The sequence below is a fragment of the Notothenia rossii genome, assembly GCF_949606895.1.
Source record: "Notothenia rossii genome assembly, chromosome: 11".
In the NCBI taxonomy this organism is placed as follows: Eukaryota; Metazoa; Chordata; class Actinopteri; order Perciformes; family Nototheniidae; genus Notothenia; species Notothenia rossii.
The window spans coordinates 36,270,253-36,283,558 of NC_136910.1; the positions used below are offsets into that span (position 1 = coordinate 36,270,253).

At 42.0% G+C, this 13,306-nt stretch overlaps 1 protein-coding gene across 19 annotated transcripts in view; it reads left to right on the top strand.

The window, feature by feature from the left end:
- fnbp1b (formin binding protein 1b) overlaps positions 1 to 13,306 on the top strand; it is a 73,907-nt gene that overhangs the window by 45,116 nt on the left and 15,485 nt on the right. For 7 of the 19 annotated variants that reach the window (XM_079658275.1, XM_079658276.1, XM_079658262.1 and 4 more), the window contains exons 7-11: positions 499 to 513; positions 3,807 to 3,935; positions 5,602 to 5,748; positions 9,334 to 9,525; positions 11,081 to 11,269. In XM_079658275.1, the coding sequence (XP_079514401.1) occupies positions 499 to 513; positions 3,807 to 3,935; positions 5,602 to 5,748; positions 9,334 to 9,525; positions 11,081 to 11,269 (672 nt within the window). The remainder of the gene's footprint in view (positions 1 to 498; positions 514 to 3,806; positions 3,936 to 5,601; positions 5,749 to 9,333; positions 9,526 to 11,080; positions 11,270 to 13,306) is intronic. The other 12 variants (XM_079658263.1, XM_079658266.1, XM_079658265.1 and 9 more) reach the window with 6 other exon arrangements.

Here is a 13,306-nt window from a genome sequence, read left to right on the forward strand (position 1 = left end):
TGTTAACATTGGTCTTCTGCGTCTTAAGGCCACTTTCAGATCCCTTTGATACTAGTGAGGACTAGGCTAAGTTACTTGTCTGTGCGGTGTCTCCCTGTTAGTTTGTTGAGCTGAGGTCTTGTGGTTTTCCCGCAGCTGGAGCAAACCTCGAACTGTTCCCACTCCTCCTCTGGCAAACAAACCCCTCAATTTGGGGTTTTGGATTTGCAGCCCAGATACCCACACACTGTTAACAGTTCTTTGAGGGACCCCCCCCCAACCCTCACACACACTCGCAGACTTGCTATCAAGGAGATCCTGAGTCATATTATAGCATCGCAAACAATAACACTTCTGCACTCCTCTTCAACTTGTTTGTACCAATTTCCCCTTTTGAGTGATGACACGCCAGGAAGTGCATCTATGGCAACCTGTTGTTTAGCTGGAAACGGCTAACAATCCTTCTTTTTTGTTTTGTTTGTGTGTTTTTGCTTATCTATTTTATGCAATGCCTTGAAGCGAAGTTCCCACAAGGTAGGTTCAGCGTTTGGAGAGTCTGTTATATCTGTGGGAACACACACTGTCTCGACTATTGTCTCGACACACACACACACATGCCTTCCCGTGGAGTTTGACACAATGACCTGGTCCGGGTCGCTGTGACCTCGCTCCGTCCTGTCTGACTGTGATCGGCTCCCTGTTCTGTAGTGGCTTGTCTCGCTGTCTGCTGCTGAACACGTTCTAACCCTGAGGTTTATATGTGTGGACGGTGCAAGGAGAAAAGAGAGAAGGCTTTTACAAAAACATTCATTTCAGATATTTTTAGAAAGGTAGACAAGGGCTCCATCATATATCGTTTTTATCCTCCCGTTGCGCGATAAACATATTAGAGAGACTGCGATACCGTTCTGAACAATCTTTCTTTTGTTAAAGAGGCCCTATTAGGCTTTTGGGGGATTTCCCTTTCCTGTAGTTGTATAGGTTTTTGTGCATGTAAATGGTCTGCAAAGGCTAAAATCCCTGTGTTCCCTCCAGAGGGGGTTTCTCTTCCTTACTGAAACATCTCCATTGGACTCCTTTGTTTACTTCTCTAACATAATGACATCACTATGGAAAACTCACACTTTGTATTGGCTAGCGCTCCAACATGTTGTACCTGATCTCTAAGCAGTTGACCTATCACAACAGAGCCGGCCAGCTATCCAATCAGAGCAGACTGGGCTCTGGTTTCAGACAGAGGGTGAAAAGAGGTGCTGCAGCACAGGCAGTAAGAGAAAAATAGAGCTTTTTGAACATTAAAGCACGGAGACATGTCACAGTAGAGACACTACATACTGATATACACCTGAAAATGAGCAGAATAAGGCCCCTTTAAAAGTCCCCTAATACAGGGGTTCCCAAAGTGGGGGTCGCGAGATGATTACAAAATAAAAATGGAAAATTTAAAAAAAAGAAAAATATATTAAAAAATGTATTAATTTTTTTTATAATTTAATTTTTTTATTATTATTAATAACAACGTTTGCATAGACATTTTTTTCTTTGACAATCCACTAGCGCAGTGTTTCTCAAACCTTTTTTTTTTTTTTCTGAAATTAATGAAAAGTTGGGAACCCCTGCCCTAATATACTGTTTTTCATCAATATATGATAGGTCTCAGATATATACACAAACATGTCTCTGAAGTGTTTGGCTCCAAACACCAAACGGATCATTGCAGCATTACCCATAATCCCCTCTGTTTCAGCCCTGTTTCCAAAGGGCTGATTCTCTGTCGGTTACTTTAGATGAAAATAAGGAGCCCCTGCCCACGCCCCTCTAAGAGAGATTTGGTTAAAAAGAACTCAATGGTGCTCTAGGAGGAGATCCAGGTGATAAGGTGGGGGGGGGGTTACCTTGGTTGGTGATTGACTAATGGTTACACAAGCCAAATAAATCGTTATGACATCATAAAGTGGCCAAATTCTGATGAGCTCATTTTCAGACAGGTTTTTATATAAATGGATCAGGACAAAAAGAGAGAGAATCTTTTTTCCTGAAACTTTCAGAATCTCTTTCCACAGAGGGGACACATGTTGATGTAGAAGAGACATGAAGAAGTGCATTTTGCATAATAGGTGACCTTTAAAAGGACTTTAGTTTTGTTGGTACCCTTAGTGTTCAGTGCAATGTTACATTTTTTCAACTAGAGGAATCCCTCAAGTGTTTTTCTATTTAAAAAGCAATTTGTTTAATTTGAGTCGTAACGTGAAAGCAGCAGAAAGGCAGGTAGTATCAGAATTGAGGTTTTAAACAGCCCATATTTTCTGATATCATAATATTTACCTTAGGTTTAAAGATAAATACTGGTGATAAATATGTGAGAAGGTGGACATTTACACATGGATTCACACATGCACATGTGTGTGAGTAACAAAAGGGTGATTTCCAGAGACTGACAACAGGATGTGATGTTGCTGCAGAGACAGCAGCTTGTTATGAAGTTTGCCATGTTGCCATGGTGATTGTGTTTACCCACATCATTTCTCAACACATTGGGCACCACTTTGCATGCACCTACAGCAGCACTGCACACATCCCACAATGCATGCACACTTAAACAGCTGGACTTTCACATGTGATTTTTAGCTTTTCTCTGGATTTCACATTCCTTTTTTTGTTTCTTAAGACTGTGAATATCATTTTCCACCCGAGGTATTAACTGTCATCCCTCCTGCGCCGGAAAATAATGTACCATTGTGTCTGACGACGAGTGTCTCCACTCTGATGTCCTCCTTTTCTTTTAGTATGTCGTCTATTACTAACCCATATGTGTGAGTGTGAGAGTCTTTACTCTCGTCTCAGATCAGTGCGTGGGTGAAAACTGGATCCTTGTAATATTTCCCTCAGGAGTTTGACATAACAGGGTTATAGTAACTCTTTGTTATAGATGACCCAATGAAACCACTGATGGAAAGAGGAAACAGAATACTTAGCTACACACACACACACACACACACACACACACACACACACACACACACACACACACACACACACACACACACACACACACACACACACACACACACACACACACACACACACACACACACACACACACACACACACACACACACACACACACACACACACACACACACACACCCCACTGTCTAGCTGAGATAATCTCATCTCCATCTGCTTGCATTGGATCTGTAATAGGCTGCTCCTGCTGCGTTTCTGACTGCCTGCCTGAGACTGAACTAGCTTAAAATAATCAACATTATCGACAGTAGAGATACGCCAGACTGGGCGGGCAATCAAAATCCAAATCCCCTCATTCTGCAGCCTGTGCAGGGCTGTTGCAGTTCTCTTTGTATACATGTATGAGGTCATACACTGACTGAAAACAAATGCTAATGGCTGTTGATTTCGAATTGCACCTGTGACCTTGTGTCCACAAGCTTTATGTTTATACGTATACACGTACATGCATGAACACTCCCATGCACAAATGTGTCAAATAATGTGGTTCTTATGCTCTGTGTGTGTGTGTGTGTGTGTGTGTGTGTGTGTGTCTGTGTGTGTGTGTGTGTGTGTGTGTGTGTGTGTGTGTGTGTGTGTGTGTGTGTGTGTGTGTGTGTGTGTGTGTGTGTGTGTGTGTGTGTGTGTGTGTGTGTGTGTGTGTGTGTGTGTGTGTGTGTGTGTGTGTGTGTGTGTGTGTGTGTGTGTGTGTGTGTGTGTGTGTGTGTGTGCGTGTGACCCATATGTCCGTGTTGATCAGGAGACACTGAGGTTTGCCGTGTTTCTGATGAGCATGTTTCTGTGTTTGTTTTTTTCCTCAGGCACGACAGCAAGCTCAGATGAGGCACCAGATGGCTTCTGACAGTAAGAGCGATTACTCCGCCTACCTGCAGAAGTTCAATCAGGAGCAGAATGAACATTACTTCACAGTTATCCCCAACATATTCCAGGTAAATGTGACAGCACAGCATTTCATCTGATTTGTTGTTGACTGAAAAATCTGGACATTGGGTAAAGTTAGGTTCAAAAACTCTTGCATCCAATCCACTTTATTTATATACATTTTAAAAACAGAGGGTTTGCCAAAGTGCTTCACAATGAACATAACATTATAAGAATAGATAAAGGGCACACATGAGAATAAATACAAGGCACATAAAGGCTATGGACAGACAATAAAAGCATAAAATAGGTAGAGCATACAGTAGCTCAGACTGACTCGAAAGCGAGGGAAAAGAGGTGGGTCTATAGGCGGGCCTTAAAAGTTTGGAGAGTGGGCAACAATTTGACATGGGGTGGCAGGTCGTTCCAGAGCCTGGGGGCTACCGCTGAGAAGGCTCGGTCTCCCCTGGTCTTTTTCCTTGTTTTAGGCACTACCAGCCGCAGCTGATCAGCCGACATCAAAGCCCTTGATGGGGTGTACACCTGTAGGAGGTCAGAGATGTACTTAGGGGCCAGCCCATTAAGTGATTCAAAAACAAACAATAAAATCTTAAAATTAATTATAAAAGGGACAGGATGCCAGCGGAGGGAAGCCAGAATTGGGGTGATGTGTTCATACTTGCGGGTTGTACCAGCTGCAGGCGGGCCAGCAAAGTCTGGTTTAGGCCGGCATAAAGTGCATTACAGTAATCTAGACGCGTAGAAACAAAGGCAGGAATTACACGCTCAAAGTCTAAAAAGGATAAAACCAGTTTAATTTTGGACAAGAGCCTCAAGTGATGAAAAATGGACTCAACCACAGAGTGTATCTGTTTATCTATCATGTTTTATAAATCAGGCTGTGAATGATACTTGATAATAAAAACCCTATATTAAATAGATGGGAATGTATTTGGGTAAATAATATGTAAAAACAAAACAAAAAAGCTCAAATACCTTAATTGTAAAATTCTAACTACCGGTACTTCGCAATAAACTACAGGTGAATGGCGTAAATAATTTGTATCACTATGATATTCATATTTTCTGAAATTAAATGTTTAAATAAGCAAATTAATCATTATATAATAGTACATTTCAGTAAACTTAGAAGAAATCTACAGACTCAAAAACACAAAGTTAGTAGCATTAGAACCTAAATGTGTGTTTTGGATGTTGCTTCTTTACAATAGTCTGAAAATACATGTTATGAGAGCGCAATAGCACAAAACTCTTTTAAAATGCTGTATGAAAATGCATTTGAAAGTGCAGAGTACTCACATTAAAAAGACAGTGCATTCATGTGCGATCATTAGTGAGCTTATGAATCCAAGTTTGCAGCCCACCACCCCCCCCCCCCCCCTCCCCTCTGGGTCGACAACTAAAAATATATTCCAAACATGTGGGAAACACACATCATGATGACGAGTGCAGTAAAAGCTATTTTGTGTGCTCATTTGTTTGTTTCAAATCTTTTTTCACTTCTCTGATGCTTGATTTTCAAAATAGGGTCAAACATTTAGAAAAATGAAAGTGTTGTCAAATCTTTGATGCTCAATGTCTCAAAGGCAGCCCAGTTTAAATCCAAACTGGCTGTGTTTCATTTTAAAGCTCTTCCCATCTCTCATTCATTTTATAACCCAAGCTAATAAATCTTGTATTTATGTATTAAAATGCCTGCTTTTTATCCCACAGAAACTTCAAGACATGGAGGAGAAACGAATTGACAGGGTAGCAGTGTGCATGAAGACGTTTGCAGACGTGGACCGCCAAGTGCTGCCCATCGTGGGGAAATGTTTAGACGGCATGACGAAAGCCGCCGAGTCCATCGAGCCCAAGACTGTGAGTACACAGCGATGAAATATATGTACACACACACACACACACACACACACACACACACACACACACACACACACACACACACACACACACACACACACACACACACACACACACACACACACACACACACACCCCCAACACCATCTGGGACGTATTACTCACTCAGCCTGTGTGTCAGTCACAGCCCACACACGACCGATTAGGCTGTCATTTAAGCAACAAATGCGGGAGGGTTGGTACTCTTTGGGGGCCTTTTAAAAATACAAACAGCCCACCTGTGAACAAGAAAGTCCTTACAGAGTGGTGGCAGAGGAGGCAGGGTTACGGTCCATTGCATTTAAAGTAATAGTTTGATTTTTTATGGGGGGACAGAGTTTGATGAAAAGATTGATGTTGTGTCTGCCTCATAATATGAAGCTACTGCCAGCTGCTGGTTAGCTTAGCATAGTCACTGATATTAAGGGGAAACAGTTAGCCTGGCCCTGCCAAAAACAAAATTCTTTATGTAGCCTTGTATTTATTGAACAAAGATTAGAACAGTATTAGTCTTCTCATCTTAATATGTGCCAGAATAATTAGTTATTTCTCCAAAAGATTAACTGTTTATTTTTACCTGCTCTATAAATAGAAGAAAGTTAACTTTCTTTGCTTCTTATAGACTCCAACTTTTTGTTTTTGACCATTTTAAACAAAACTAGGCCAAAGGGTTAGGGTTAAGGTTATATGCTGCATTTCTTACTGGAATAACGTTCATAAGGACTTCCTGAGAGAGAAAAGGCATAATTTCTCTAATATATTTTTAGAAAACTGAACTTGTTCATGCATCATAGCTTTTTTAGTATTGCATATTAAGTAAATATACAGTGCCACAGTGACGCGTCCTAAAACCCGGAAGTGAGTTACCACTTCTTTTTTTTTTTACCACTACCGGTTCCCTCGTCTCAGAGCCAATGGGATTTCTCCATAGGATTTTGGAAAATAGCTGGAAATAAGATCTGTGGTTGACACACATTGAAAAGACGGATCACGTTTTGTTCTACGACATTAAATCCATCAGCAGTGACCCCACTGGTGATTTCTGAAGAGTTGACGTGTGGTTGTTAACAAGTGGCTGAATAGGAATACAGAAGTTGTGGAGGCCGTTGTGCGTCATTACACCGAACACGTAAACACTCCCGCTAACTTTGTTTGCCCCTGTTCTGCTTGAAAGCAAGTACCTGTCTCCTGCAAACTGTTAAAACAAACGCTTCCACTCGTACCATTTATAATCTGTATGTTTGAATATGGATCTTAAGTTGGCGTGACGTTGAAGCAGCGACCCTGCTGTAGTTCGTTTATAGCATAACGTTAGCATTTTGCTTCTGGCGATTAGATTTACGATTATAAAATGATAAAAGTAGGGTAGACATGTGGATATGATCCGGCTGAATAAAACGTGATCCGTCTCTTAAATGTGTTTCAACCACAGACCTTATTTCCAGCTATTTTCCAAAATCCTATGGAGAGATTGCCTTGCCTTTTTGTCGAAGGAACTTCCGGGTTTTAGGACGCGTCACTGTGGCACTCTATTGTGCTCACTGTAGTGTGAGACAGTTATATTTGCAGATCACACTTTGCAAAACGTTGCAGCTAATAAGCCGTTTTGGCTGACACTGTGTCCCATGGCTAATTATTGTTTATTTGGAAATTGAAATTGAAGGCAGTGTTTGTCTGCGTTAAAGAGAAATCCCTCGAGGGAAGTGTGTGTGTGTGTGTGTGTGTGTGTCTGTCTAGCTGTTTGCGTGGCCCAGCTCCAGGGAGATGACTCCAGCCTGAGACTGTCTGTTGCAACACATCACATGTTCTCTCCCTGTCTCTGTCTCTCTTCCTCTCGTAGTCTTCTCTCATGGCCATAGTACACAATCTCTGACCCCTGACCTCACTCCAAACCAGACCCTCAGTGTGTTATCAGTTCATCGAGGCTGATGCACACTGCACTTGATTAATGTCCTTCTTCCTGTGTGAAAGGAGCCTGGCTGTGTCCCGACCTCAGTGTTTCTGCCATAACTCCTGCCTGACAGATTTAGGTCTTTCCCTCTTTCATCTGTGGCCCAACAACTGGATAACAGCAGTCTCCTTCTCTCGCTCTGCTTTTATGACACATTCATGAACTGTTTTCAGAGAAATTAAAAAAATATAAATAGGAGGGTCTCCATTGTGCTGCAGACCGGCTGATAAGCTGGACAATCTGTACAAACAGAGAGCCTGCTTTTTTGGTCATGGCTTTGAATGTTGTGATTGTTCCATTGATGTTTAAAATTAAAGGCCCTACATTTTCATGTCCTTTTTGTAAATTATAAAACAGGTATAGTCTATATAAATACTGTGAAAAGTATCAAAACACTCAATCCACTGGGAACTTTAAAAGTCCGTACTCCGTAGAAAATGTGCCTTTACACATGCCATCAGTACTTAAATTCACAACTTTGTTGATACACAGTTTAGTAAATAGGTCAAAAGTGACACTACTGTCCTGTTACAGTAATTCTGCAATGATGACGCACAGACACAGAGAGAGCAGACATGGAAACCCGGAAAAGATAGTATGACAACAAACAATGGGATTTATGAACATTTAAGCATGTTCACATTTTATATTAGAAGCCCCAAATACACAAATCCCAACAATTCTAGCACCCTGAAAATGAGCAACATATGTCTCCTTTAAAGGTCACCTATCATGCAAACTTCCTCCTTTTCATATCTTTTATACATAAACATGTGTCCCCTCTGTGTAAAGAGAGTCTGAAAGTTTCAGGAAAAAAGATTCGCTCACTTTTTGTCCTGATCCATTTATATAAAAACCTGTCTGAAAATCAGATTTTGGCCACTTTATGATGTCATGACGATTTTTTGGCTTGTGTCACCATCAGCCAATCACCAACCAAGGTAACCCCCCCCCCCCCCCCCCCCCCCCACCTTATCACCTGAATCTCCTCCTTGAGCATCATTGTGTTATTTTTAACCAAATATCTCTCAGATGCCCCTTTCACACCAACGCGGTTCAGGGCCAGTTCGGAGCTGGAGCTTGAAAAGCACCGGGATTTCCTGTTCACACCGCAGCGGAGCCGCCTCTAAGCTCCGGATTCCGGTTTGTTTCAAGCACCAAAAAGTTGTCGGCCTCAAACGGTTACGTCATGACGCAACCGATGACGCAATGACGCAGCACAAGTCAGACTGAGCGGTGTGAATAGAGCGGGAGCCGAACCGGTTCCGAACCAGAAAAGCTCTAGCACGGAGCTTGAACGGGAAAAGCCTTGGTGTGAAATGGTCAAAAGGGGCGTGGGGGGGGGGGCTCCTTATTTTCATCTAAAGTAACAGACAGAGAATCAGCACTTTTGAAACAGGGCTGAAACAGAGGGGATTATGGGATGCTGCAATGATCTATTTGTTATTTCGAGCCAAACACTTCAGAGACATGTTTTGTATCTGAGCCCTATAATATATTGATAAAAAACAGTAGAATAGGGGACCTTGAAAGTGAATACAATTGCATAAAGGGAAAGGCCGTCACTGATTGGTGCATCCTCTCTCCCCCATCAGGACTCGCAGCAGGTGGTGGAGTCCTACAAGTCAGGGTTTGAGGCTCCGGGCGATGTGGAGTTTGAGGACTACGGCCAGGCCATGAAGAGGACGGTGTCTGAGACCAGCCTGTCCAACTCCAAAGAGGTCAAGGAGAGGACCGGGGGCAAGAGCAAGGGCAAACTGTGGCCTTTCATTAAGAACAAGAACAAGGTAACACATGAATGCACACTCAACACCGACTTACATCTACACAAACCTTACAGCGGAGCATCGCTGGTTTTTAGTGCATACTTTCCTCATCTGGAGGTCACGATGGAGAGATATCTGTTGGGTGGAGGGCTATGTTGTATTATGTTATATTGTTTCTGTCTCGTAAAATAAATATAAGTGTTTAATATGAGATTTGTATTATCTGTTAAATCTTTACTTATTTTATTTAGTTTCATTGTGGAGTAGATTCTTTCATTTTTGTAAAGCTCAACAATTATGTTGCTAGCTCTTGTTAGCATTAGCATTTTCCTTGTTATTATTTGCCACCCGTTTCCTCCTCCCTGGCAACCACCCACCCTCCCTGATTTATTGGAAACTTCCTTCTGTAACACACACTAATGCATTTCTACTGTCACCCTGCGGTCGGACTCAACTGGCAGTTGATAGCTCGATCTGAAATAACACCGTTTTTGTCTTGACTGGAGATCATCTCTATAGCCTTCCTTCAGTTTCCTGCTTCAGAACAGCAAAACTGATCTCTGACTGTCTTATGGGCTGGTATTATTATTGAATTAGATCAGACCATAAGTGAGTGATTGTGTGTGTCTGTGGGAGAGAAAGGCTGGGAGCAAGTGTGTCATTCTAGATGAGAAACTACGGCAAACTGCCTTTATGTGTGCAGAAAAGGGTTTCTTAAAAACACTGCTAATGGGTGCTTGATATACTTGGGAATCATTTTCTACACAAGGTTTTTAGGAGCACAGATAGCTATGAGAGGTATTCCTACTGTTTGTGCACACTTGCATGGCATAACAGAAACACTTGCAAAAATATAACATCATAGAGGTATTTCTATACAAAGCACCATTTCTGATGTACAGAATCAGGGTTTGTTCAGGCTACTTTCTTCGTAGCGGGGTTCCTGACTCACTTGGCCATGCATGTGCATTGATTGGTGTCTCCTCTCTGCTTCTTGTGACACTCCACTACTTGATGAATCATGCAGTCTGATGTTTTAGGACAGCGATAAGCAATTAGATTTCTCTGATGATGACCTCAAATTCATATCTTTGGGGATGTGATGAATTTCTCTGCTGGCATGTGATGAGGTCGGTAAAGGATTTCGAAAATGGAAGCCTGCATGCGCTTTGACTGAAGCTCTGTGCTTTGTTGCAGCCGCCCGCTTTAACACATTTGGCGATTCCTAACCCCCTCTGGTGGTTTTTCTGTTTTTTAACTGGTTTATATATGTTTGACATTTTGTTCCATGACATAACAACTGATACACTGGGTTTGACGTACCTTCTGTTGTCATTTAATTTCTGTTTGAGTTTTCTATTATGTGTTTATTTTTTAATATTTGTAGGAGGCTTATTTATTTCGTTTTGTGTTCCCTCCTCCTTTTCCTCTTTTGTCTTTTTTTCGTTGAAATCTTGCCCTCTTCTTCTTCTTCTTCTTCTTCTTCTTCTTCTTCTTCTTCTTCTTCTTCTTCTTCTTCTTCTTCTTCTATGTTTTTCCTCCTCTCCTCCGTCACCGCTCCTTCTCTTACTGGTAGCTTATGTCCCTGTTAACATCCCCCCACCAGCCCCCACCTGCCCCCCCAGCCTCATCCCCGCCCTCACCCTCTGCTGTTCCCAACGACCCCCAGTCTCCCAAGCAGCAAAAGGAGCCCCTCTCCCACCGCCTCAACGACTTCATGAACTCCAAACCTAAAATGCACTGCCTCCGGAGCCTGAGGCGAGGGGTAAGTGTGTGTGTGTGTCTGGCAAGCTTTGTGCATGCATGTGTATCCTACACCTGTATCTGAGCTCTGAACCTGCTACACTGTATGGATGTAGTCAAATAAAGGCATAAATAAAAGTATAAAAAACTTCCTCTAGATTTGAAGGCCATAAATGCCTAACATCAGAAAGCAGGGGATAAAACTCTATTAGGAGTTACTGAATATATACAAATGTTGTCATTGTGACCTCAATTTGAAAACAATACTTACATAGGCCTATTATAACTTTATTTTAGAAACATTTGATACACATTAGGCCTTTCAACTTCGCCCATACAGTGCTCAGCCTATTTGCTTCTTTAGCATGCTTCTGTAGTGCATAACTATGAATCCACACTTCCTGTCTCTCCTTCTTGTCCCTCTTCATATTAACTCACATCAGTCCCCCTCTCACCCCCCTCCCCCCTCTGACAGATGTAAGCGAGACACCTAAAGCAGTGTTGGCAGTAGCATGGAGACTGCAGTAGCTCCCTGCGCACTTCCCTGCAATCTATGCTGGAGGCAGATTGTCGTTCTTTTTGCACGTGATGTAAGGAGTAGAATGGAAAGACGAGGGTTAAAGGGACAGTTCTCCCTAAATTGAAATATATGTATTTTTCCTTCTTACCTGTAGTGCTATATCTCATCACAGATTGTTTGAGTGTGAGTTGCTGAGTGTTATTGGAGAGGTCGGGACATATACCTATCTGCCTTCTCTCTAATATAATGGAACTAGATGGTGAGCCCAACAATACATTTGAAACTCAACAGAAATGTCTCTTTCCAGAGAAAGTGACCTGGTTAGTCGAGATAATCCACATACCTTGTTTTGAGCACCTTCATGTAGAAACAACATCCACTCACAAGCGCACACTACGCTATATAAGTAAGTAGAAAATAAGTAGATGCAGGTATAGTTTGGTAGAAAGAAAATAGTTCCTGCAGGGAACTTCTGACAACAAGGTCTGAGGATTATCTTGAGTAACCGGATTATGATTATTGAAAAAAATACATTGTTGTTACGTTTTTACAATTCATAGTTTGGCTGTGCTTTTAGCACTATACCAATATATCCAACACTCTGCAGCTACACTAAACACATCTACATTGATAAATAGCACTAGGGATAAAGGGAAAATACATATTTTACATTTTAGGGTTGACTGTCCCTTTAAGGCTCACAATATGAACAAAGTGATGGTTAGTGGGAATGGCAGCAGGCTGACTGAGTCACCCACCCCACAAGGAGTGAGAAGGCCGGAGTAATTTTAGAAGGCTTCCCGGAGGGTGGCTTTATCGCCCGGTGGGTCCTGGAGGGTGTCAGCACCAGCTCCTGTTGTAAACTCCAGTGTGCGTTTGTAATGGAATTGCTTAGCCTGGGCAGGTCATATCACGCTTTCCCATAACACCCCCCAGCTCTCCCTGACCTCAGGAATGGGCGGCGACTCACGTGTTCCTTCCGGACCGTTCAAATATAGTTTTTGTTTACCCTCATATTCTGAAAGGGCAGCAGTTGCTCAAAGTGAAAACATTTGTATGAATCGGGCTGACATGACGTCTGAAAAGAACAATACGTGTGTGTTAGCATATCGTGGAGGAAATGATTGAAGGTCGGCAGAAAAAAGGGAAGTGTGTGTATATTTTCTAGCAGTGCACAGATCTAACAGGAAGTGCACGTTTCTGAAAGCGGAAGTACTGAAACAGCTCTCGAGAAGAGCGATGAAAAGAGTTGAATCAGATGCATTGTTTGTCGACTATGCACAGATTAAAAAGATAAAAGTTTGACCTTACTGTAACATTTCACAACACAGGAAAAGGCCGAAGGACTTTTTTGTATCGGTGAGAGGTTATATACTGTATCATTAGCCCATTAGAGAGTCAAAGAGTTCAATATAATCTCTACTCTTTCCCATAACTCATGACAAAACATTTATACAAGTCCCCGTTCCATGTCTCATGGCAGTAAGCTTTTTATGTGTTTTCGTGTATATAGATGTTGAGTACTTTTATGCAATGTGA